We start from the raw sequence: 22399 nt of genomic DNA, 5'->3' as shown, positions 1-22399 counted from the left end.
CCACGATCGAATGATTGGAATACCATCTTCCTCCCTTTTCATGAAACCGTCCCGTCAGCCAACACTTCCGATAAGAGTGTGAAATAGAGACAGTCCCGATCAACAACAACGGTTTAAACCCTCAGCCACCCGTCTTCCAAAACTGCTGCTTATCCAGTACGTTTTCAGTCCATCGACGTTCGAGTGTTGATAAATCAAACACTGCTCGCACTGCTCCGCTCCGAAGGTGACAGGGCTAATGATCGCTCCTTCGGGGACCGACGACACGTCCGTTCGTAGATCTCCGGCACTTCAAATATCGGAAACGAACACAGCGAGCCTTCTCACGCTCTGTGTTGTTGTGTTGTGATGTGGAAAGGTAAATAAATCAATCTTTCCCCGGTGTGTTGCTTTCATTTCGGGTCACAAACGTAAATTTATCGCGCGTTTTTGATCTTGCTACGCCTTCTTCGGCCCGCCCGAGGGGTATTGATGGCGGCATCTACCCCGACGGGTGTTTGATGCGAAAGGAAGTGTTCCGTGAAGTCATTATATATTTCACACCTGCATTTCAAAAGTTTTGAACTAATTAATTCTTAAAGTGACATTTGAGACCGCTTAAAAGGTGGGTATAAATATTATAGGATCCAGCAAGAATCGGGCTAGCCTAGGGAGTTTTTATGTAGCTTTTATAACAACCTGTGTATATGATGTAGTTTAATAAATTCGCACCAATACTATGTCAGTCACAGTTTGAACCAGGATTCAACTTCATTGAAGTAAATAAATTATGCTGACAGTCGTTTATTGCATTCGTATCAAATACGACGCGTCAAGTTTCATTTGTTTCTTATAACAGCGATTTAGAGTTAGGCACGAGTTATCTATTTGTTTAGAACATGTTTTACATTGTAGGAATTGTTATTTCATTTCATTTCCATTCAGAAACTTGCAAGTTAGCTTCTAGATGCGATGCTGGTCTAACAAGTCAGTCGAGGTATATTCGAATATAAACTGTGCGGTGTTACTCAGACTCAGTAGGATCGTTACAATAGCCTCGGAATTGTCCTGTAGTCTAATAACCAACAGCGAAGTATGTCGATAAAGAACCAGCAGACACCTTTTTAAATATTCTTGGTGCATCTACTGTACTGTACATATGTTTGATATTGCATGAACATTTTGCGTGCCAGACAAGATACTTTTCAGAAAATTTGGTTTTGTAATTCCGTTTCAAATATTCAGAGGCATCTTTCCTACTAGCTGCAGTGCAAAATTCCTGTCTAGTAAGAGCCTCAAAGTTTTTGACGCAGCAAAACGCTTCGTCACCCATCGTAAAACATGGATATTTTGTGAGAAGTTGTTCGTAAAGCTTCCTCTAGTGTGTGTTTTACTTACTTTGCTTACTTTAGTGACGACGTTCATCGATTCTGCGCCGAACGAATTATAGTCCTCCAGTACTTTCGATGTCCTGGGATGCCGTTCTCCAATCCCTTGGAACACCAGCTGAACATGCATCGTCCTCAACAGCGCACATCCATAGGGTGCGGGGTCTGCCCCGAAGTCTGCGGCCTCTTCCTGGTTCTCTGCTAAGAATAGATTTCTCTTTCGTGAAAATAGTTTTTCTTAGCTATGTGGAATAGCTTCACCTCGGCAGCAACACCATTTGGATCCTCACGTTTTCTACCACCTACCGTGTACTTCGTTATGGCAGTATTTCAATGTTGCTGCTTCCCATTTAAAACCCTCTTCTACTGCTCCACGTTCGATTCCGATGATATCAACGTCATCCGCAAAACCAAGAACCATGTGAGGTTTCGTTATGTTAGTTCCGTTCCTTTTTACGTTTTCTTATTGTATTGCCCCTTCCAAGGCAATGTTGAATAGCAGGTTTCGAGAGTGCATCCCTTTGCTTCAGTCCATCCAACGTCATGAAAGCGGCGGAGATATTACCCGCTATTCTGACGCATGATTTCAACCCATAATTTAACTTATTTAACGAGTCAGGGTCGCTAGTTTCGTCAGAAAACCATGTTCTAATATTAACTGCCACAGCTCATTTCGTTTAACCGAATCATACGCCGTCTTGAAGTCAACATACAAATGATGAGTCTGCAAGCTGCTATCCACGAACTTGTCTAGTAACTGACGCTGACGCAGGATAAACATCTGACCCATCGTGGAGCCAGTCCCAGTGGATGGTTTCATACAGCCGCTCGCTTTCCGCGTTTAGAAGTTCAGCCGGGATGCCATCTTCCTAGCAACCACATCGTTTTTCTGCTCGCTGATTGTCTTCTTAACATCCTTCAGAGTTCAGCCATCGCTTACAATTATTATCCTGTTTCAGCTGAATTACCTCTCTATTCAACAGAGCCTGGAAGTGCTCCTTCCACCTGGCTGCTATCGCATTTTTATCAATAAGCAGGTTGCCAGCACTATCATTGCACATGGCGAAATTCCTGCACCTCACCATTTTATAGAAACTTGCGTATGACATCCGTTAAGTGTCGACCGTCAATCAGGACATGATTAATCAGAGAGCTAGGGTCTCCATTTAGATGGCTCCAGATGTGTTTCCGCTTATCCAGACGTGGAAAGTAGGTTATTCAGTTTCAATTATTCAGTCTTACAACAATCTAGCTCAACTTCTTCAATGAGTATGAGCAATTCGTAAACTTTGTACAGTAATCGGGGCCAGTTGCAAAAGACAATCTGCAAGACTGTCGCAGTGGCTTTTTGAACCCAGTACCCTGCTGGCATACAACAAAGGTGCCACAAATAGCCATTCATCTGGCCACGGTAAAATATTTGAGCCTCAGACCGTCGATCGACGTATTGACAGATGAGGGCTATGTTTTCTAATGAAGGGAAGGAAGAATTCCTCTCTCCCGATCTGCGCACTTGCATCTTATTTGATGATTTTCCCGTCATATTTTGGGCACTCTGCATAGGTCCTTTCGGGCTTGTCGTAGAACTCGTCCAAAGTATCATCGAATTTATCATTTATCGGTGCGCATACATTGATTAGGCTGTATTTGAAGAATTTGTGCTTAATTTTCAACTCACTTATACATCTTTCCGGCCTTTACCGGATAACTCTTGAAAGGAGTGCCTGCAATAGAGTCTACAGCACGGTCTCTCTTTCTCCACAATATAACCACCAAACTTCCGGAATAGCAGCAATCTTCACTTCGAGTCGATATAGCTATCGCTCACGCAAGCCAGTTTGCGCCGCTTCATGGAGAGTTCGGACATTTCAAGTACTAAGTTTCTAATTGTTATCCATTAATCGTTTGCTTGTTCTTGTTCTATGCTACCTTACCGAGGTCACAATACTCGCATCCCACTGATGGGTTTGCCATCTTAGCCTGTGGGATGCGGCATTTCATATTTAACCACTCGTTGCGAGACATTTACTGTTGGAGTCACCCTCAACTGGTGACCAAGCGCTCAAGTTCGTACCTCCTAGCTCAGCTACTCCAGTATGCATGAAGCATTTCCAGGTATGGTCATTGATCGTCATCGTTTGATTTATACCTTCGAGGAGGCGCTCCTTCCAGATAACTCTTTCCATTTCCTACCCGTGTTTTTACTAGCTTCTGTTATTTTGCATTACGATCTGGATAAGTATGAGCTTTAAATGATTTTAATACAGTCTGAGCTTTCACTTTTTGATTCAAAACCAGTTGAAACTTGTACTTTTTGCCACTGCCATTGTTGATATCTCTGGTTTTGATTCAAAAGGTGTCAGAACCATTTTCTTCTTCTGTAATTTATTTTGTCCATGTTGACTATCACTTCCAGCGAAGACCCCGTTATAACAAGACTGGCCTCTCTGTTATTTTCCCATATAAACACCATGCGTCAGCATCAGCGACGCTTCTATTTGCGAAGGTGGTAAGTTTTACATGAGTGTTAGTGAACTCTCCAAAATTCTGTATTGGTGTTTGTTCGACTATGGTGGCATGACGGCATGAATATTAGCACTCGCATAGAGGCATCCAAGGACCGCCTTGGCCGGCAGAGCGAACTACCATCAGTGTCTCTCGAATATCGGCAGAGCTGCCAGTCTTCTTGTTATGGGGTCTTCGCTTCCAGTCTTTCTTTCCACTGTAACGTTTGAGCACTGTGACAGTTGGTTTTGCCAAACGTAATGATTTTGCGATTTTCCAAATATTTGTGCAGAATAGCTTTACTGCGTGCTATCTCAGACGGCGCCATCTTATAAGTTGAAAACTTATTTCAAAACAATGTATATAGTTTACGTTTGTTTATGTATTGGTCATGAGCATAGAGAGATTCATTCAGTATTGTTGTAACGTGAGTGAGTAACAAGATTAACCGTCTGTGTCTAGGTTTTGGTATGAACGGCCTTTATCCCTTCCATTGTACTACAAAAAATACTGGAGGTATTGAAAAGAGCCGAAATTTGTCATTTGATAAATGAAATCGAAATATGTCATTTGAATTGGTGTGTTGGTGTTTTTGGTTAATAAAAATAAATATAGAATAGGGACATCAGTTACTTCTATTTTGGACCTACCCTCTGTTCCGATATCCTGGAATGGGGAAACATATCACTACTTCTTACCAATACATAATACGCTTGCACAACACGCTTCGTGGTAATAAATTGGTTCCGCATTATTCAAGCCGAAAATACCATCCCATGCTCTACGTATTTATACCTAACTATGAAGTTGTCACTTCCTGCCACGCACGTTTCAGCCATATTTTTCGTTCCCTTAATAATCGACTACCATAATTATCTGCTCTTTTGATTGTTCGTTGATGCAGATCATGATAACACAAACAACGCCGACAATCTCCCACCAGTGCAGCAGCTTCGAATGTGTGAAACATTGCCAAAAATGGAACACGTGGAGCTTAGAATGCAAACTCTTATGTAAATGAAACTTTCCGAAACATTTGCGCTTTGAAAAAGCCCAACCGTCAAAATCGATCAAATCGCTAGTTTATGGTTATTCGATTTTTTATTGTTATAATAAGGTGTATGAATGTTTCAAGCTAGTTGGACGGTGGTTTACCGTTGGTGGGTCGGTCGGGCTGGTGATTTACCGTTGGTGGTACAATGACAACAGAAATAAAGGTGTTGAACGCACCTGTTCTTCTTGGTCAGTCGTCTGGGCGCATGGGCCTTCTAGGGAACTCGGTTCCGCTCCCATATTTGATTTATGCTGTGCCTTTTCGAAGTGTCGTGCATTTGTGTAGCGCTGCGCGACTTCATTATTATTCACAACCAATTTATGCGCCTATTTTCAGCTTGTTTTGCTAGTAAATGACACAGGCATGCACGTTCCGGACGATCGAAAGAAGCAAACGTGTTCGACAGAGCGACTTTGTTACCGGATTCCGTTCAGTATCTCTTAACCTGCTACGCTTACATTTGGTTAATTGTTAATCAAATGAATTATTAGTGGATTATTATGGCTAAAGGTAGTATTTGGGCTAAGTGAATGGAATGTGTGACGTTTGTCGAGGCGGTGGCCTTACCCGCTGACGTGAGTACTAATTAGTTGTAGCGCGTTTTCGGTGTTGCTACAATCGATCGATATGTAGATTTGCTCGACTCAGACGTAGCCGCAGCCAAACGTGGCCATCCGGTCGATTAAAGTCGGCTTCTATTCTACGCTGCATTTTGAAGAAGACTTCTTTACCAGTTTGATTCGATTCGATTCGATTCTAGGTTTACACCGGAGAATAACAATTTATCAACTCAGATGCGTGACTTTCTTAGAAATCAGATTGATTCATATTCTTCCAATGGTGGAAATGTCTTAATGGTCATGGAAAGAATGTACATGGGACGTCTTTTTTTGTGGTAGTTACAGGTAAACTTGCGGCTGCCGCGGAAGTCACCTTTCATGTCTTCGGATCTTCCACCGCACTGCACTTAGCTCCTTTTAGCATTTTATTGCTTATGTAAATGAGTCAATCGGAGGAAAGCATGCATGGCAACGGAAAGCAGCCTGAACCGAGTTTATGGTCGGGAACATAAAACTCGAAGATAAAAGTATGATAATTTGATCATCATGGTCACTAAATTACTAGCTGGTTATTAGGTATTGTTCTGCGTTTAATTACCCCTTTAGACAACGTGTTTCTTCTGTCCGTAGCGGGAAAGTTGTGTCTCTGAAAGCAATGCCTACTTTCGGTTAGTTTTATGACCGGTGGCGTCTGGACGTAATGGATACTAGAAATTTAAGGGACCCTATGTGACGTGCTTTCTCGCAGTCAAGAGCTGTCGGCGACCGGTTTGAGTGTTACGACTCTTTACAAACTAACTGTTAACTGTGTGGATCGTATTTTGGGTAAAATAATTGCATATCTTTATGCACTTTTATAAAAAAGACACTTTTTGAAATTCAAGTGTAGGTTAGCATATTAGCAAAAGAATACCTGACATGAAGTTTTAGGATATTAAAACATTCTTTAAAAATTGCGAATACAATTATTATTGAGCTCCGGAAAAAAGTAACTCGTCTGTGGACGGTTGAAAACAAAATATTGCTCCGACATTATGCATTATTCACTACCGACGTGTACATAGTTTAGCTCAATTTACACGTACTTTTATGCGACGAGACAAGCTTCATACGGACTCCCATTTGCCAATCCTACGGCTGTCGAGTATCGCTTAAATAGGTAATACGTGACCGGCTACCATGCAAATATATAAGCCAGAACCGAGCAATCATCTGCGCGACTCCGTGAACAGGTTGCAGCCGCGTGGGCGGAAGGCGAGCGCCATCTATTGAGTTGAGCAGTTTGTTTTGTGTACGCACAACGTCGGTCACCAAGCGGACGTCGTAGAGCGTACTTTGACAAATATCTAGAATTCGCTAAATTAATACATATTTGTTAATAAACATTACAAGTAATAGTTATCTTCACGCTGTCGGAAAATTATTTCTTGCGTCGGACAATTATTAATTTTATTTTATGGCACAAACCGCTGACTCTGGTGTGCGTTGAGTGAGGCTATCTAATACAGATTGAGTTACGCTCGCTTAGTGGACAAAGTATTCAGTCGATTCTGATCGCAGGCTTAATCGTGTTAAATTTTATTTCTTGTACATTGTCAGTACAGAAAAGGAGCTGTACAGAAAAGGCTATCCTTTTCTGGGTAAATCGCATATTGAAACAGACCTTTGTATAATAAGCAATTTATACAAGGCTGCGCTTGAAATTTATTTTACTGTAAATTACCCCTGATGAAGTGCCGCCTATGGTTCGGTCGATCTAAGCTGAATATCAAACCGGCTTGATTTGTGTTGATTAGTGATAGACAGTGAGACTTCACGTCACAATGTCGGTGGTCAAAATTCAACGACACCGAGCACGTTTGCAATTGAATAGTGCATAAATAAATATCGAAACACATAAATGATAAATAATCCTTCCGGGCCGATATCATCTTCATGATTTATCTGAATTTGATTTTCTCGGCATCGTGCTGCTTCATCAGCGACAAACGGATGTATGGATGGATGGCTGACTGGATGGATGGATGGACGGTTTCTGGTTGACAGTTGGAGATTTTCGGTGCACAATTGGACAGAGAATCGCGCTCTTGTTTGGTGCCAACACACACTTGGGTCTGTTTTAGTGACGGATTCGAATGGACATTATTCAAACGGGAATCATGCACCGTTCAACGTCGGAGAAGACTTCGACACTTTCGTTCCAGGGTTGCAACCCGACGCACAGTCGTTTGGAACCTGTCCCACGCCAAACACCAAACATCCATCAGAAGTTTATTCATTTACTCGTCTCAACCGCTGCCTGCTCGTTCAATCCAAAATCTATCATCGAGATTGTGACTGCCGTCATAGGCTAGGCCTAGGTAGAACTACGCACTGCTAGAGCCGGCGGACGGAAGATAAAAAAGAAATCCGCTCTTTGTGTTCGTGTTCGCGGCTTAACAAAGCGCGCGATGACTTCTAAACAGTGATAAATGATGGCTGATCAGAATCGAACAGTAAATTTCAAAACATGACAAATTTTCTGTATTTAGATTGACTTTTGATGGAAAATAATGGTGAATTCTTGCCCTACCGCTTGATAACAACGAAAAAGACCAATTTAGAACTAGATATCGAAGAGTGAAATTAATTTAGACAGGACGTACGGCACAGCTTGTAGCTGACGGATAAAGTTGGTACTGTTTGTCAGAGTACTGATGTGGACCGCGGAAAGGGGCGTAATGAATCATCAACTAGAGAGCCGTGATATGAATTATTCACAATACACAGCAACGACATTACACCGTGTCGAAGGATGCGACCGGCACTTTCAGTTCGTACAGTCTGCACTGCTCGTGAGTTGAGAAAATATAAACAGTTTTACCTACAGATTAAAAGAGAGTGTCGATACATAAAACCATTGGCGCGCTACAGTCAACGTAAGGAACCACAATCAGAATTTTCATGTTGCTTACAGGTCTTCAGTATCTTCAAGCTCTGTGCCTTCGTAAATTACTATGTAATGTAACTTGATTGTGTAGCAAAATGTGTGCGAATCAGGAAACCGGTTAAACACATTATAACTTCAACGGCTGCCGGTTACATTCGAAAAAAAGGTATTATGCATTCACTACAGGACATTACGAAGTCATAATACTCCAAAGTTTCACGAGAGGTTACATGCCCGGAATGAAATCTTACCCCAACTTTCCGTAGTTAAAAATGCTTCCTGTTATCAACGTGGTCAACATGATAATATTAAAACGAAAAGTACCAAACCAAAGTAACCAAAACGATACAAACAGTTTTGTCCACTTGTTCGCGCGAGAAATTCCCACAGTGAACTGATGGGCGGAGAGCACAATTTTGGGAGTGATAGGCAACATAAAAGAATTACGCCGATGGAAATGTGTGCTTAAAAATTTATGGTAATGGATACATGGTGAATGACGGTGATACATGGAAGCGACAAAAAATGAGTTAAATTGCATTTCTTCCCATAGCTCACTTGCAAAACGACAACAGTGACTACCTCATTCTGGCTCCGAAGAGGGGGAAAACGATGGATTCGTGCTTATTTAGTGCATCTGTAGCGCGGCTTGTAAAATTAGCGGCACTAATTGTATTAGAAGTAATCTGTGTCAAAGATTATCTTACAACACGATATTGGCATTAACACCACTCGGGCAGGGTAGCTTTGTAATTCGATAATGACGGAGAGCGTATGCAAAAAACGACATTTATTAACCCCTCTGGTTATATAATCAGTTGATTCTGGGTTTTGTGAATCATCAAATTTTGATTTCAAATATCTTCGAAATTATATGCGAACTTCTACTTTGGGATAGTAGATTTACATAGTTTTCTTCGTATATTCTCGGTGACATGTTGACTTTATCTTATTACATTGAAAAGATTTTTTTGTGTGTTTTCGTTTGCTTCTGAGTTTTGACAGATATTCACATCGACATCAAATTATTGACAAATCGCAACTAGTTGCGAAGCATCTTTTGAGCAAGATAATTCATCTCGAATGTAAAGGGCATGACGGCGCCACTACTTGTCCATGTATAGTAAGGTTGTACAACCATAAACAGAAGATGAAGCACCGACTTTTCAGACAGAGGCTTGTTTTGATCTAGAAAAATCAAGTAATCGTAGGATGGCGAATAGATTTTTACGCAATCAATTTACTTACAGAGAAGACGGGACACCTGCCTCAACTTGTGCACTCCAGTGAAATTAGAATTGAAATTCAAATTTTATTGGAAACTGCACTTGAAATTTTAATCCGAAATTGCTATTCAATTTATAAGATTCATCTGACATTTGTGTCTTAACTCATTAAGCCCCGTACTTTTCCCAGCCGAGATAAAAAACTGAAGCTATCAGAAAATTGGGTTTTAAATTAACTAAGAAAAAAAGCCGCGACGGGACGCAAAGACTGCCAATGATTCAAATCGAATGAGTAGACAATGATGCCTACTCGCAGAAGCATTGCATTCAACGCTTACGCCACTCACGCAAGCGTAAGACAAACCGCCGTCGCCGTGTGCAGGCATTCTGCTACCTACACACTTGTGAACACACAGCCTCATATCGTCTTCCTGCATAGCTTACTCGCAAGTCAAATAACTCGTGAGCAATCAACTGCCCGAGAGGGCTAGTGGCGCACTAGAATACAGATTTTGCATTACTTTTTCTTTTCTTGTTCATCTACGCCCTCACGGGGGGTTTTACTCTCGGGGGGCAGTGCGAGCCAATGTGAGTAAACGGTATCAGCAGCTCGGGCTGCAATGACGAACGTTAGCGACGACCGTAGCTGTTAACTAAACACACACTTGCAAAAACTTATCACAGTGCATGAAGAAATAAGAGCGAGAGTCCGAAAGTGATGCTTATGCCGGCGTTTTCGTTGGAATGAGCACGCGTGTGTGAGTAAATTAGACCATACGGGTGTGAGCTACGCAACACTGAAGATCGTGTCACCTTTGTCTGAAATGTAGCTAAGTAGTATTCCGCAATATTACAAGGTCCTTCTGAAGTTGCAATTCGTCGTTGGATCAAATGGACCTGATTAATTACCCCACTTATTAACATATGCATTGAAAAAATGGGGTTTTTTCGGATGGTGATAAAAAAAACTTAAACAGCTAATTGAGTTTAATAAATTTCCCATGGAAGGTGATTATATTAGCTTATCAGTCAGTCGAACTCTAATCGTGATGGCGAAAACAGTGAAGCTACTTTGTTCAGAAGTGTGCGCGTTCAAAGAACGGTACACCGCCGGTCGAAAACGGACATCGTGTGGTATTTTGTAGACGTCGGATATGCTCATTCCGGCGTCCACAATATCTTGGCACTATTGGACAACAATTAGAGCATCGAAAGAAAGTCCGATTCAGGACAGCCGACCACCCTGAGCGACAAGAAACTCCAAAGGATGCTGAAGAGGCAGACCGAGGGAAAAGTGGCTACATCACTGCGTGCGCTTGGCCGCGAGGTCGGTGCAACCGGCCAAACAGAGAAAAAGTACCTGGAAAACATGGATATACATGTCAGGAAGCGGCAGTCCCGTCCACTGGTCTCGGAGCTGCAGGCAATGACGATTTTCCTGGCGAATCGCTACGTGGCGGCAGTGATGGACGACGAGACCTTCACCCTGGATGACAACGACTGGCAGGGCACTTCGTATTTTACTTCCCCAACAATGGAAGTGAGATCCGAGGTGAAGTTTATTGCACATACCAAGTTCCCCAAAAAGGTGGTTCTGTGGCTGACAATCAGCGAGAAGGGGACGTCAAAGCTGCGCTTCTTTCGCTCTGGACTAACCGTGAACGGGGAAATTTATAGTACGAAGTGCCTACCGGAAGTTGCGTCGTTCATCAAGAAATACCATACGGGCGAAAACGCAGTGTTCTGACCGGATCTGGTGTTGGCTCACTACTCGAAGTGATCCTTGGAGGAGATAAGCGGCTGAATATCGAAGTCGGCGAACCAGCTCAACGTCCCCAGCTGCGTTCCATCGAGAATTTCTGGGCAAACCTGAAACGTAAGATCTACTCCAATAATTTTGTCGCGAAAATTGAGGAGGAATTGATGAATGAAATGAAGAAATAACACTAAAACATGCCTACACGCATGTTTTCGAGCGCAATGGCAAATGTACCGGTTAACTGCTGGTAGGTCGCTCGCAAGGGCGAAGATTTTTTTTCAAATAAGCTAATATAATTACCTCTCATGGGAAATTTATCAAACGCAATTAGCAAACGCAAATGCAGGCGGAAGGCATCGCTCAACTAGTTGGAAATCCGCTTCAAACATATCGGTTCGGTCAAGGATCTAGAGAACTATCCATTCCTAGTTGTCTGTCAAATTCATAGTGTCAGCAGACCAACACGGCTGAAACGACCCTGCCCTCCAGAGGATTAAATCCCGGTCTATTCATGGCAAGTCAAAAATATCCTCGTTGGTCAGGACATGGAACGACCAACGACGGCCGAAAATAATAAAACATTTCTTGGAATGCGCGGCCCAGTTTCTCCAAGGGTGCGTGCAAAAAAATTGAAATTAAGCGAAACCTCCATCGAACGGCTTCTTCCGTGTGCTTTGTGGCTCGACCGTTTCTTTAGTAAACCGCATCGGCGATAAAAAGTTTCGGATCGCGCGCAAGGTAAGCGAAGAGGGTGCGAGCGCATAGCTAACTCTGTAGATCAATTCTTTGGCCACCGCAAGGCGTGAGTGAATCAACAAGTGAACTCGCGAGGGAATTCAGCTTTTCACGAGCGGCAATGGCGACTGGTGGATATAACTTTCTGAAGGGTACAATTCGGAATTTTTGTGCTTTTATGGCTATCGTTTCCTGAAATAACCTTTGCATTGGGTCAATGTGACAATATTTCAGCAAAGAATAGCCACACAATTGCGCATTCGTTCAACTAAATTCCTCTTCGGTGGGTCTGCGAAAACTAAACAATGTTTACATTTTTCCACTTAACCAGCAAACAATCGTAGTGGCTTCCATAGTAACCGCAGTAACCGTACTTGCAATGAGTGCCAAAACAGAATTGTTCCCTTCAGGAGTTGTACCACCAGCCGCCATTGCCGCTTGTGGAAAGCTGGATGGATCGAAACAGATACTCAGCACATGGATGGAATTTGACTGTTGCCAGAATAGGAGAATGCAATTCTCGCGTGAAGAAATCACCTAGGGCACTAGACTAGGTGGGGAAATTTCCTCTTTACGGTAGGTTTAGTTAAGAACTGCTGTCTGAAGAAAAATAATCGATTCTAAAGATCGCTAGGTGTTGGTTACCAGCTAAGGGCGGGTACTGAGTGGCCAAATCACGACTGGCAGCCCCCCCCCCCCCCCCCACAGAAACCACTTCTATTTAGGCGTATGTATTTTCCTATGTTATTGACTAGTAGGAATTATCCCTTAGTTAAGCCCGAACGAGCGGCAGCGAGTAAGGACAGCATGTACCCAACGTTAGTGTAGGTTGAAGGCAGTGAATATTTCCGGCCGAATATGACGTTCGGCCATTCGTGTTTTCGCCATTTGTGATTCGGCCGTTACTAACTCGGCCATTCTTGATTCAGCCATTCCATATACTATGTCATTTGTTATTTCGGCCATTTGTGTTTCAGCCATTGGTAGGTAATCCCCAGCCAACCCTTAATATTGGCCAGCCCAACCAGACTCTGGTGGATGAGAAGTTTAGCAAACTGGGCCTACCTGAATAGCTGACACAATGTTGAATCTGACAGAACGTAGCACAACGGTGAGAGTAGGCGGGGTGAGCTCTACCCCGTTTCAGATTCAGCCTGCTGTTCCTCAAGGCAGTGTCTAGGGACCGTTGCAGTTCATTCTCTTCATTAACGACCTTTGTGGAAAATTGAAATCTTCAAAACAATTATAAGCAGATGACCTTAAATTTTACCGTGTGATAACAACACCACCAGACTGTTGTACCCTTCAAGTTGCTTATAGAATGCTGCAGTTTGAATGGGATGAAAACTGGCATCGACTAGAAATTAAACTGGCAACAGAGCCTCAAAGTAAGCTTGAAATTGAAATTTAATTAGATTTAAAAGTGGACTTAAAATTAAACCTGTAATTTTATTTAAAATTGAACGTGAAATAAACATTTTCATTGGCATAACATTTGATGTGAAATTGAATATTTTATACCAATTTTTATTTGAATCTTTACTTCAAATTGAACTCGAAATTGGACTTGAATTTGGACTTCTAATTGGACTCAAAATTAGACATTAGACTTGAAATTGCACAAAATGTTACTTCAAATTGGCCTTGCAATTGAACTTGCAATTTGACTTAAAATTAAAGTTGAAGTTGAGCCTTTAAATTGAATTTGACTTTGCACTGGAAGTTGGATTTGAAACTGAACTTAAACTTTGACTTAAATGGGACATGAAATTGGACTTGTATTGAGGTTGAAATTGGAGTTGATATTGCACTTGAAGTTGGATTTAAAACTAAACTTAAAATCGGAGTTAAATTGGACATGAAGTTGAACTTTAAATTGAACTTGAAACTAGACTTGAAGTATGACATGAAATTATACTAGAAATTGTATTTCAAATTGAATTTGAATTCCTACTTGAAATCGGACATGAAACTTGGCTTAAAACTGGACTACAAAAAGTAAAGCAAAGCATTGGGTATAAACGTCTTTGCTCCCCTGCAACTGTCGCTCCATTGTAGAGCGCTTAAAAAATCTCCTTGACCAATGGGTTCCATTCAAATATTACGTAACGCCAAAAACGTTAACTTCGCAAACACCCTCCCCTCATCTGCGTAATGTGTAATTTTTACTGCTATATGTATGCTCGATCACTTATCCGATGATTGCTTATTCAAATTTATTTAAATTCAGCTCACAAATGTCGTTTAATTAGTTTTTGAGTCTTATTTTGATCTTATATACTGTGCATTTAACCTTCTAACGGGCAACATCGTAAAAACAATGTGATCAAGCTAATGACTATTTTATCATGAAAATACACTCAAAAGAACCTTAGGCTGAGAAAAGTTCTCATTAGGTCGCAGTCAAACTGGCAACTTTGCGTACTTCCGACACAAGGGGAAAGTCGCTGAGCACATTGTGCTAGGCAACATCCGGAAAACGACACCCAAGTGGCGTTTTTTCGGCATCCAAACTCTAAAGTATTGAAATCTGGCAGGTCTGCCAACTTTTGATATTGTCCAACTGAACGAATGAGCACAAGGTTGACGTGTTTGGCACTTTGCCGGTACAATAAGGCACACAATGAACAAGATTGGCACGAATAAGGTGCATATACCTAGTGTTCTAAGCGACTTACACTTGTTCCAACATGAGTTGTGACATTTTCTGGCAACATTGTTGCGAAACTGTCAAAATTTGCAGTTTATTGTTGGATTATTATGGAACCGATGATGGTATGTTAATGATAATGACAAACTTGTGTAAAAATAACGGCTTTTTCTTATCCAAAACCAATAAAGGTTGCCGGTGATAAACCATAACCATAAAAAATATTGTATTGTTTTGACAAAGACTGTCTAAATCAGGTTTGAGACAGAAAGGTCGGAAGTCGAAAGTCAGACTTCCGAATTTCAATTTAGTGCTGGCGACACAATATTATGTGAATAGTTTACTTTTTCACTCGTTGAGAGTTTTCTTCTCCAACTTCACTTTCTTTGCGTTATAATAATTTTTTTAGATACAAAAATAACTTTTTAAACGTTCCAATTAAAATACGGAAACCTTTGTTATAAGGCACGGAAGGGTATTTTCGGTCCATTAAGCGATTGCATTTATTTTTTCGGCCTATGGCCTAGTTCTAGTAAAAGAACAGGTGGTTTTGACGTTCTTTGAATAGTAGATTACTTACAGTCTTGAGAAAATAGTTATAACATATTAAAATTGTATGTCGGCAAAGTATTTTTATTGGCGAAAGAAAAGGCAAATAAACTGAATTTATAAACCTGCTGAAAATACCCTCCCGTACCTTACTTAGCAAAAGTAGAGTCAAAAATAAAAGATGATAAAATACTAAAAAGATCATTCGTTCATTCAACTTGCCTAACTTACTATGGATATTGTTGCACAATAAGAACGACTGTAAAAATAATAGAATAATAATACTTTCACATCGTTACTATCATTCTAAAAATTAAAATAAAATTAAAATCGTCCACTCCCTCGCGTCCCCTTTTCTAGTTGCGGACCTGCCTTGCACTTGTCAAAAGCGATGCCGTCAATTATAGCAATTCATCCCGTACAAAGACATCATGAATCGGCCCTATTTATTAATGGTAAACTTACCGCCCTTCGTTCGTGGTGCAAAGTACGTACGATGCTGCATTCAAATTGCTTCATTTTCTCGCTTCATTTGCGAGATCGTTGGTCTCGCCAGTTCGTCATGCTTTTAAATATTAAGTGAACCAACATATAACGACCTCTCCTCCTCCTCCTCCTCCTGTTGCTGCGACAGGTTTTGCATTACTGCCAACTCTGTAGTCTAGGTATTATCTTAGAATATCCCACAACTCCGGCTGGTACTTTCGGCCGGATCGAGTACGCTTGTTACTCCGGTTCGCATCGTTGCCTAAAGGAGGCGATTATGTGTTATAATTACCATTCATTATAAATTTATGAAGAAGTGGTTCACTTTGTGCCGTATCTTTCATATGTTGTACGCCAAAGGAGCAGAGCTAGTCAAGTTGCTCCGTCCGCAGACGACAAGACAAAACAAAAAAATTCCCGATTATGAATTCAGACGGAAGCGTTCTTTTTTAAATAACAGAACCCACTAAACACTTGATTACTGGGTTCCAAGTGTGAAAAGCAATGATTGGGGCGTAGAAACAGCACTTTAAATTATAACGTTTACGCGCCCTCGTGTTCTTGCCGTAAGATCTCGATTGCACGTTCATTCGCCTTCCGGACACCACTGCAAGTAGCATGCATCCATTCATCGCTTGACTTGCGAGCAAACCAGCTTCACTATTCAGAACGAACCATTGTTTTACCCTACATGAGCAGTCTACTTTCTTTGAGACGAAATTACACAGCCAATCTGTATAATCAATAGCAAATACATTAACCGGGAGGAATTCACGTTTTATGGTTCTCCTTTCATACATCATTCATCTGGCATAAAGCCTGCAACTCTCTGCATTTTATCTTTATAGTCACACCACTACGCAAAGTGAATTCATTTCTGGCCCAGTAATTGTTTTATTGTAATTATTCAATTGTATATCTGGCCGGTTTTATTTCTTCAACACTGTTTGCAGTTTATTTCCGTTTTCGTCAATGTGCAATACCTATAAAAGCAGTCTCAATATTCAGAGGAACATTGAAAATGGCGTCCTGTTTGTGTGTGGCGTTGGCGGCGACTTCATCAGTTAAATCCACTCATCTTGTTAGTCTCAGTTTCGCAACGGTCCTTTTTTTATTTTCGCGCTTTAACCTTCGTGTGTAATGAAAGGAAACGTGGTCAATTTGGATGGGCGCTTCTTTGAAGCCTCCACGGAAATGTGTGATTTTTCGGTCTTACCTGCTCAATCGCAGCAAAACTGAACGGAAGATCCAACTAACGTCGTCGGTAAGGAGAGAGGGAAATTGATAAAACTTTTGCGATTGCTTGGCTGAAACATGCAACAAGCTTGTTACGCCTGAAGGAAACATGGTGTTCTTTTAGTTCATTGTTTTTTTTTCTGGCATACTTTACGGGTATCACGACTTCGTTAACCACAAAAAATTGGAATGGCGCCCAAGGCGTGACTCTGTCCGACGCCACTACTTTTGCATTTCACATCATAGTTCACAAAGTCTTCGGTTCAGATCTGTTTTTCATTTTACAGCAACCTAATCGATGTCGAAAAACCGGTAGCATGATATACGACCGCTGCGCTGCGGTAAAGAAAATGCCTCACGGATGCTTACCGAACTGAAATCTGATGGTGGTGGTAGAATTAGTGCTACAAACTGAAAAAAGAACCGTATGCCATATGGCTCGTAGCTCGATTTTGGACGATTTTATCATTATCGGTGAATATCTACGAACTGTAGACGAGTTCGTTTGGTTTGTTGCGCATGGGTCCACACCTTCCTGTAGATTGATTGTGTTCTCGCGGAATGGGTTATCTACTTGTTCGACACAAGCCATTTGTTGTTCCTGCGAATACTTCGTCCGTGCTCATGCTCAAGTTTTCCACGGCAGCACGGTCAGACCAGCTGTGAATCGGAAAGCTCAAACGAGCAAACAAAACCACAATATTACGGTTTTCCATGATGGTGAAACACCACAGAATGACCAAAAACGGCCGGCAGCGGCTGTTTGAAATTGTGGAAAGTTTTTTTTTCATTCTCCCTCTATCTCACTCTCTCGAACTGACTTTCTTTTGTGCTGAAACCACTGAATTGAATATGAGTTTTCATACCACTCGGTTATATGTCCATTTTCGTTGCTCCATATTCCTATACTACATCTCTACACGCCTAACACAATATTGTGCAATTAGTGGTTCTATCCAGAAAATTAATCATTTTCCTCTGTCTGCTTTTCTACGCCCTCCTGTGCAGCTACGGCATGGACCTGAATGGAGCACGAAGGAAAAACGCCACCCGCGAAACTACGAGTACGTTAAAAGCGTGGCTGAATGAGCACAAAAAGAATCCATACCCGACCAAAGGCGAAAAGATTATGCTGGCGATAATCACGAAAATGACCCTCACGCAAGTATCCACGTGGTTTGCAAACGCGCGGCGGCGATTGAAAAAGGAGAACAAAATGACCTGGGAACCTCGCAACCGGGTGGAGGACGACGATGTTAATCTGGACGATGACGATGACGATAACAAAAGTTTGAAGGACGATAAGGAGATTTTAGGTGAGTACTTTTCACGCCCCCACTAAACACACTTGCCCTTAATTAGGTTTAATCCTAAGGCAGACAGGTAACATGTTTGATTTTTTTTCTTCTATTTACCGCAGATTCCAAAGACTCTGGTACAGGATCTAGTGAAGATGGCGACAGACCTTCGCGCTTGGACATGATTGATCGGCCCAGCAACAGCGACTGGAACGGATCCCGGAATGGTAGTGGGCCAAATTCACCGGACATTTACGATAGGCCGATGCCTGGGCATCCACTCCTCCATCCGTCAAACTTTCCTCCGCATCTGCGATCCTCGCTAGGAACACCTCCGGATGTCAATCACACACCTAGTGGTAGTACAAATCCCAGCAAACCAAGGATTTGGTCTCTCGCCGATATGGCTAGCAAGGAAAACAAAGACTCCGAATCATCATCACCGACGGCAGCCGGTTATTCGCCGGGGAAAATTGTTACTCCCCTAGCCGGTCGGGGTCTGAATCCTTTACATCATCACCCGTATATGAGGCCCGAATTCTATCGCAATCTTTATGGCCCACACCTAACGGCAGGCTCGCCAGAGGTCTCGCTGCTAGAATCATACCAGCGAACCTTCGGAGCGACGTTGGCCCACAACGGGATACCCGTCGGTATTAACCCGTTGATATCGAAAGCGTCGGCCAGCGGGCCTCCTTTCGCACCGCTAAGTCTCACCACCAGCAGTAATCCAAATATGGCCCCGCAACCGGGAGCTTCACCCGCCTCAAGCACCTCGTCTGGTCCAGAAAACCTCACCCCTTCCTCACCACCTGCCGATAAACTAATATCCGTAACCAAACCATGACACTTGGAAATCAAGTAAGCCATCACTTTACTACCGTCGCAAAACTATAGTCGGTTTTGAAATACACTGAGTAAAAAACAATCAGACAATAATGATGAATGTGATTATAATTTTTATTCATTTTTTAAATTTCATTGCTGGTTCGTTTGTCTCGTGTTTTTTTCCTATCATAGAACCAATCTATTGTACCATACAAGCAAAAATCGAACTCCCAACCCACTGGCAACCGTACCCAAACTGGAAAGGATTACACTACAATAAAACTAATTTACATTCATTGTCCTTGAATTGCGATAATTTTTCATCTCATCCCCATGAATAGTTATTTCCATTTGCTGTTCGTTTGCCGCTGGTCGGTGTTCAAAATTCAATAGCCGTCGGCAAAAAAGCTCGTGTGAACAAAAAAAACGAGCAGCGTAAAGTGAGCCTCGATTAAGTAAGTAAGACTACCGGCTACAAATATGAACAATCAAGACAGTCGTTTTCGTTTTGCTTTTGATAAGCTCCCACAAAATAAGTAAAAATACTGAAGTGCAACGAATTAGTCGTAAAACAATACGAAAGTAGATGAAAGCAGTGTTTATTCAATAAAGCAAGTTTTCTTTAAGAATGGATTCGCGAAGCGTAGGAGAATCGTTTCTCCCAGTTTTGAGTTTTGTTATGTCCACCGAAAACCATCTGGGCGCAATGAAGTTTACTTTCCAATCATAAAGAAATGTTTTCATACATTTTGTAAATTGTAATGTTTGTATAAAAGCAAAGGATAAATGGAAACGTTTGAACAAACGTGTTGTATATATAAATATAGATAAAGGAAATAGTGTATGTGATATTAAAATGTATTAAATAATTATCGATAAGAAGGTAAAACGCAGCGTAGTGAATGGACGATTTTTATTCTTTTTTACTGGTCGTTGATCGTTCTTCTTATCGAGCGTAAGATTTTGTTCGAGAAATCGTTCCTTCTACTTATAGTCAATTTATGTAAAACCTGGTTTCCTCACCTTCTGCGAGATAGCAGCCACGTTTAATTTTTATTTTCGTTTTTTCTCTTCGTTTTTGCGATTGGTTGAGAGAAACTGTGTAAAATAGCAACATATCATGGAAACTCTTCTAGAAAGCATTTCCGTAGTACAAGAAGTTAGCTCTTCGTGGAGCCACGAAAAGAAAAGCTGCAAAAGCGACCAAATATCTCCGTAAAAGCTGAAAAAATAGAAACTCCAAACAGAGCGAAGAGGCAATTTAATTTGTATAATTTACCAATCATTCAAGCTGTAGACTACTCAAGAGACTTGTAAAAGCTGAGCAGGTTAAAAACGGGAAACATAACAAGCATGTTACAATAGAAATCATCAACCTATGTAAAGCTGTATAAAATTAACGTTAGTGAATTATTTAACCATCCTATTTATTTTTTATTGAGAATTAAGCGTTGAGTGTTCAAGTGCAGGAAAATTACAACACTATGTAAAATGAGGACATTTAAATGAATTTGACTAACTAAAACAAAGTGGAAATCGTATATATAAATATTAAACTTTATATACTATTGAGGTAATGAATTAAAATAATTGTACTGTAAATTAACAAATTGAAACAAGACGACAAGAGACAACAACAGAAAACCAATCGTAATGTTACTAGTTGCAATAAAGAGAATGACAAATGAAAAAAGTCAACACCCTTTAAAAGTATTGAAATTGTTTTCTTTTAATGAAAGAAATTAACTCCAATGATACGAGAACAAATGCGGAAAAGACAAGGTAAGTAAATTTAAATAAAACTGCAATTTTTGCATGCTGTGAGGTAGTGACGTAGCCAGGATTTTCGACTCGGGGGGGGGGGAGTCATTTTTTATTAGAGAAGTTTTAAACCTAAAAGGTTCTCTTGCCTCTGGAGAGAAGCCAAGCTATTATGCAGAAAACCATTTGTTACAGCAATATATTAAATGCTTGTTACAGAATTTTCTTTCGAATTAATTAAATTATTTATTTCACTGAGTATTCATGTAACACAAGTAACTTTCTAATCGTTTCCAAAATTTTGCGTACAATATGATTTCTGCTAATTAGCTTGCTGTTGAGAAGAATGTTTTACAGAATTTTTAATGACTGCATAACTTTCCCAGCTAGCATTTTTATATGTATACTAGTTGACCCGACAAACTTCGTATTGCCACAAATTAAACTCTGTAGTACATAAATCGTGAATCTCGGACGACCTTTGTCACAATCTTGAGTTTTGCAAGTTTCTGGGGAGTTCATGGGTGTCTTAATACACAAATTTTCCTCATAGTAAAGTAGAAAACAACTCCCCTCATTGCTTAGCCTGATAAAATAAAGCGGATAGCATTTAAATATTCGCCATCATTACAAACCATTTCGCCGAATACCATTTTGCGAACACCAATTCTCGGTTGATCATAACGCGGAATATAAAATTTCGCAGAATAACATTTCACGAAAAACCTTACGCGAGATGTACCATTTCACGGTAAATCATTTGTTAGAAAATACCATTTCGCAGGGGTGGCCCATCTGAAGGTAAGTAATAGAGGTCAGTAATCTAGAAAAATAAATAAACCTAGATAGAGGTGATCTCTACGGGGGGCCGCCCCCCGCAGTGGCCGGCGCTTCCGACGGCAGGTCGCCGGCAACACTCGCGGCCTGTGGCCGTCTCGCGCTGAATTACCTAATGTTACTATTGATAGTTTTTAGTGGTCTTGTTATTGATTAATGTTTTATGAAAGAGTCTAAAATTTCTCGAGTTCGATTAGTTTTTGAGTTAAGCAAAAATTTCTGTTTTATTTGTATGATAGTCCTTATCCCCGTACCACAGGGGTGAGGGGTCTCAAACCATCATTAGAAAAATTCTTGCCTCCAAAACCCCCCACATGCCAAATTTTGTTCCATTTGCTTGATTACTTCTCGAGTTATGAGGAAATTTATATTTCATTTGTATGGGAGCCCCCCCTCCTAAAAAGATAAGGGGTCCTAATTCATCATAGAAAAAATTCATGCCTCCAAAAACACCCACATGCCAAATATGGTTCCATTTGATTAATTAGTTCTCGAGTTATGAGGAAATTCGTATTTCATTTGTATAGGAACCCCGCCTCCTAAAGTGGGGAGACGTTTCAATTCACCATAGAAAAAATTCTTATCTCCAAAAACACCCACATGTCAAATTTTGTTCCAT

The 22399-nt window shown here is 41.0% G+C and overlaps 1 protein-coding gene across 1 annotated transcript in view; it reads left to right on the top strand.

Annotated features, from left to right (window-relative positions):
• The window catches only part of LOC128736020 (homeobox protein araucan), a 110533-nt gene extending 91332 nt beyond the window's left edge, over window positions 1-19201 (top strand). The window contains exons 4-5 of the mRNA XM_053830504.1: window positions 18065-18372; window positions 18477-19201. Coding sequence (XP_053686479.1) covers window positions 18065-18372; window positions 18477-19201 — 1033 coding nt within the window. The remainder of the gene's footprint in view (window positions 1-18064; window positions 18373-18476) is intronic.
• Window positions 19202-22399: the final 3198 nt, after the last annotated feature.

This window comes from Sabethes cyaneus, chromosome 2 (genome assembly GCF_943734655.1).
Source record: "Sabethes cyaneus chromosome 2, idSabCyanKW18_F2, whole genome shotgun sequence".
In the NCBI taxonomy this organism is placed as follows: Eukaryota; Metazoa; Arthropoda; class Insecta; order Diptera; family Culicidae; genus Sabethes; species Sabethes cyaneus.
This window is presented reverse-complemented; position numbering and strand designations above follow the sequence as displayed.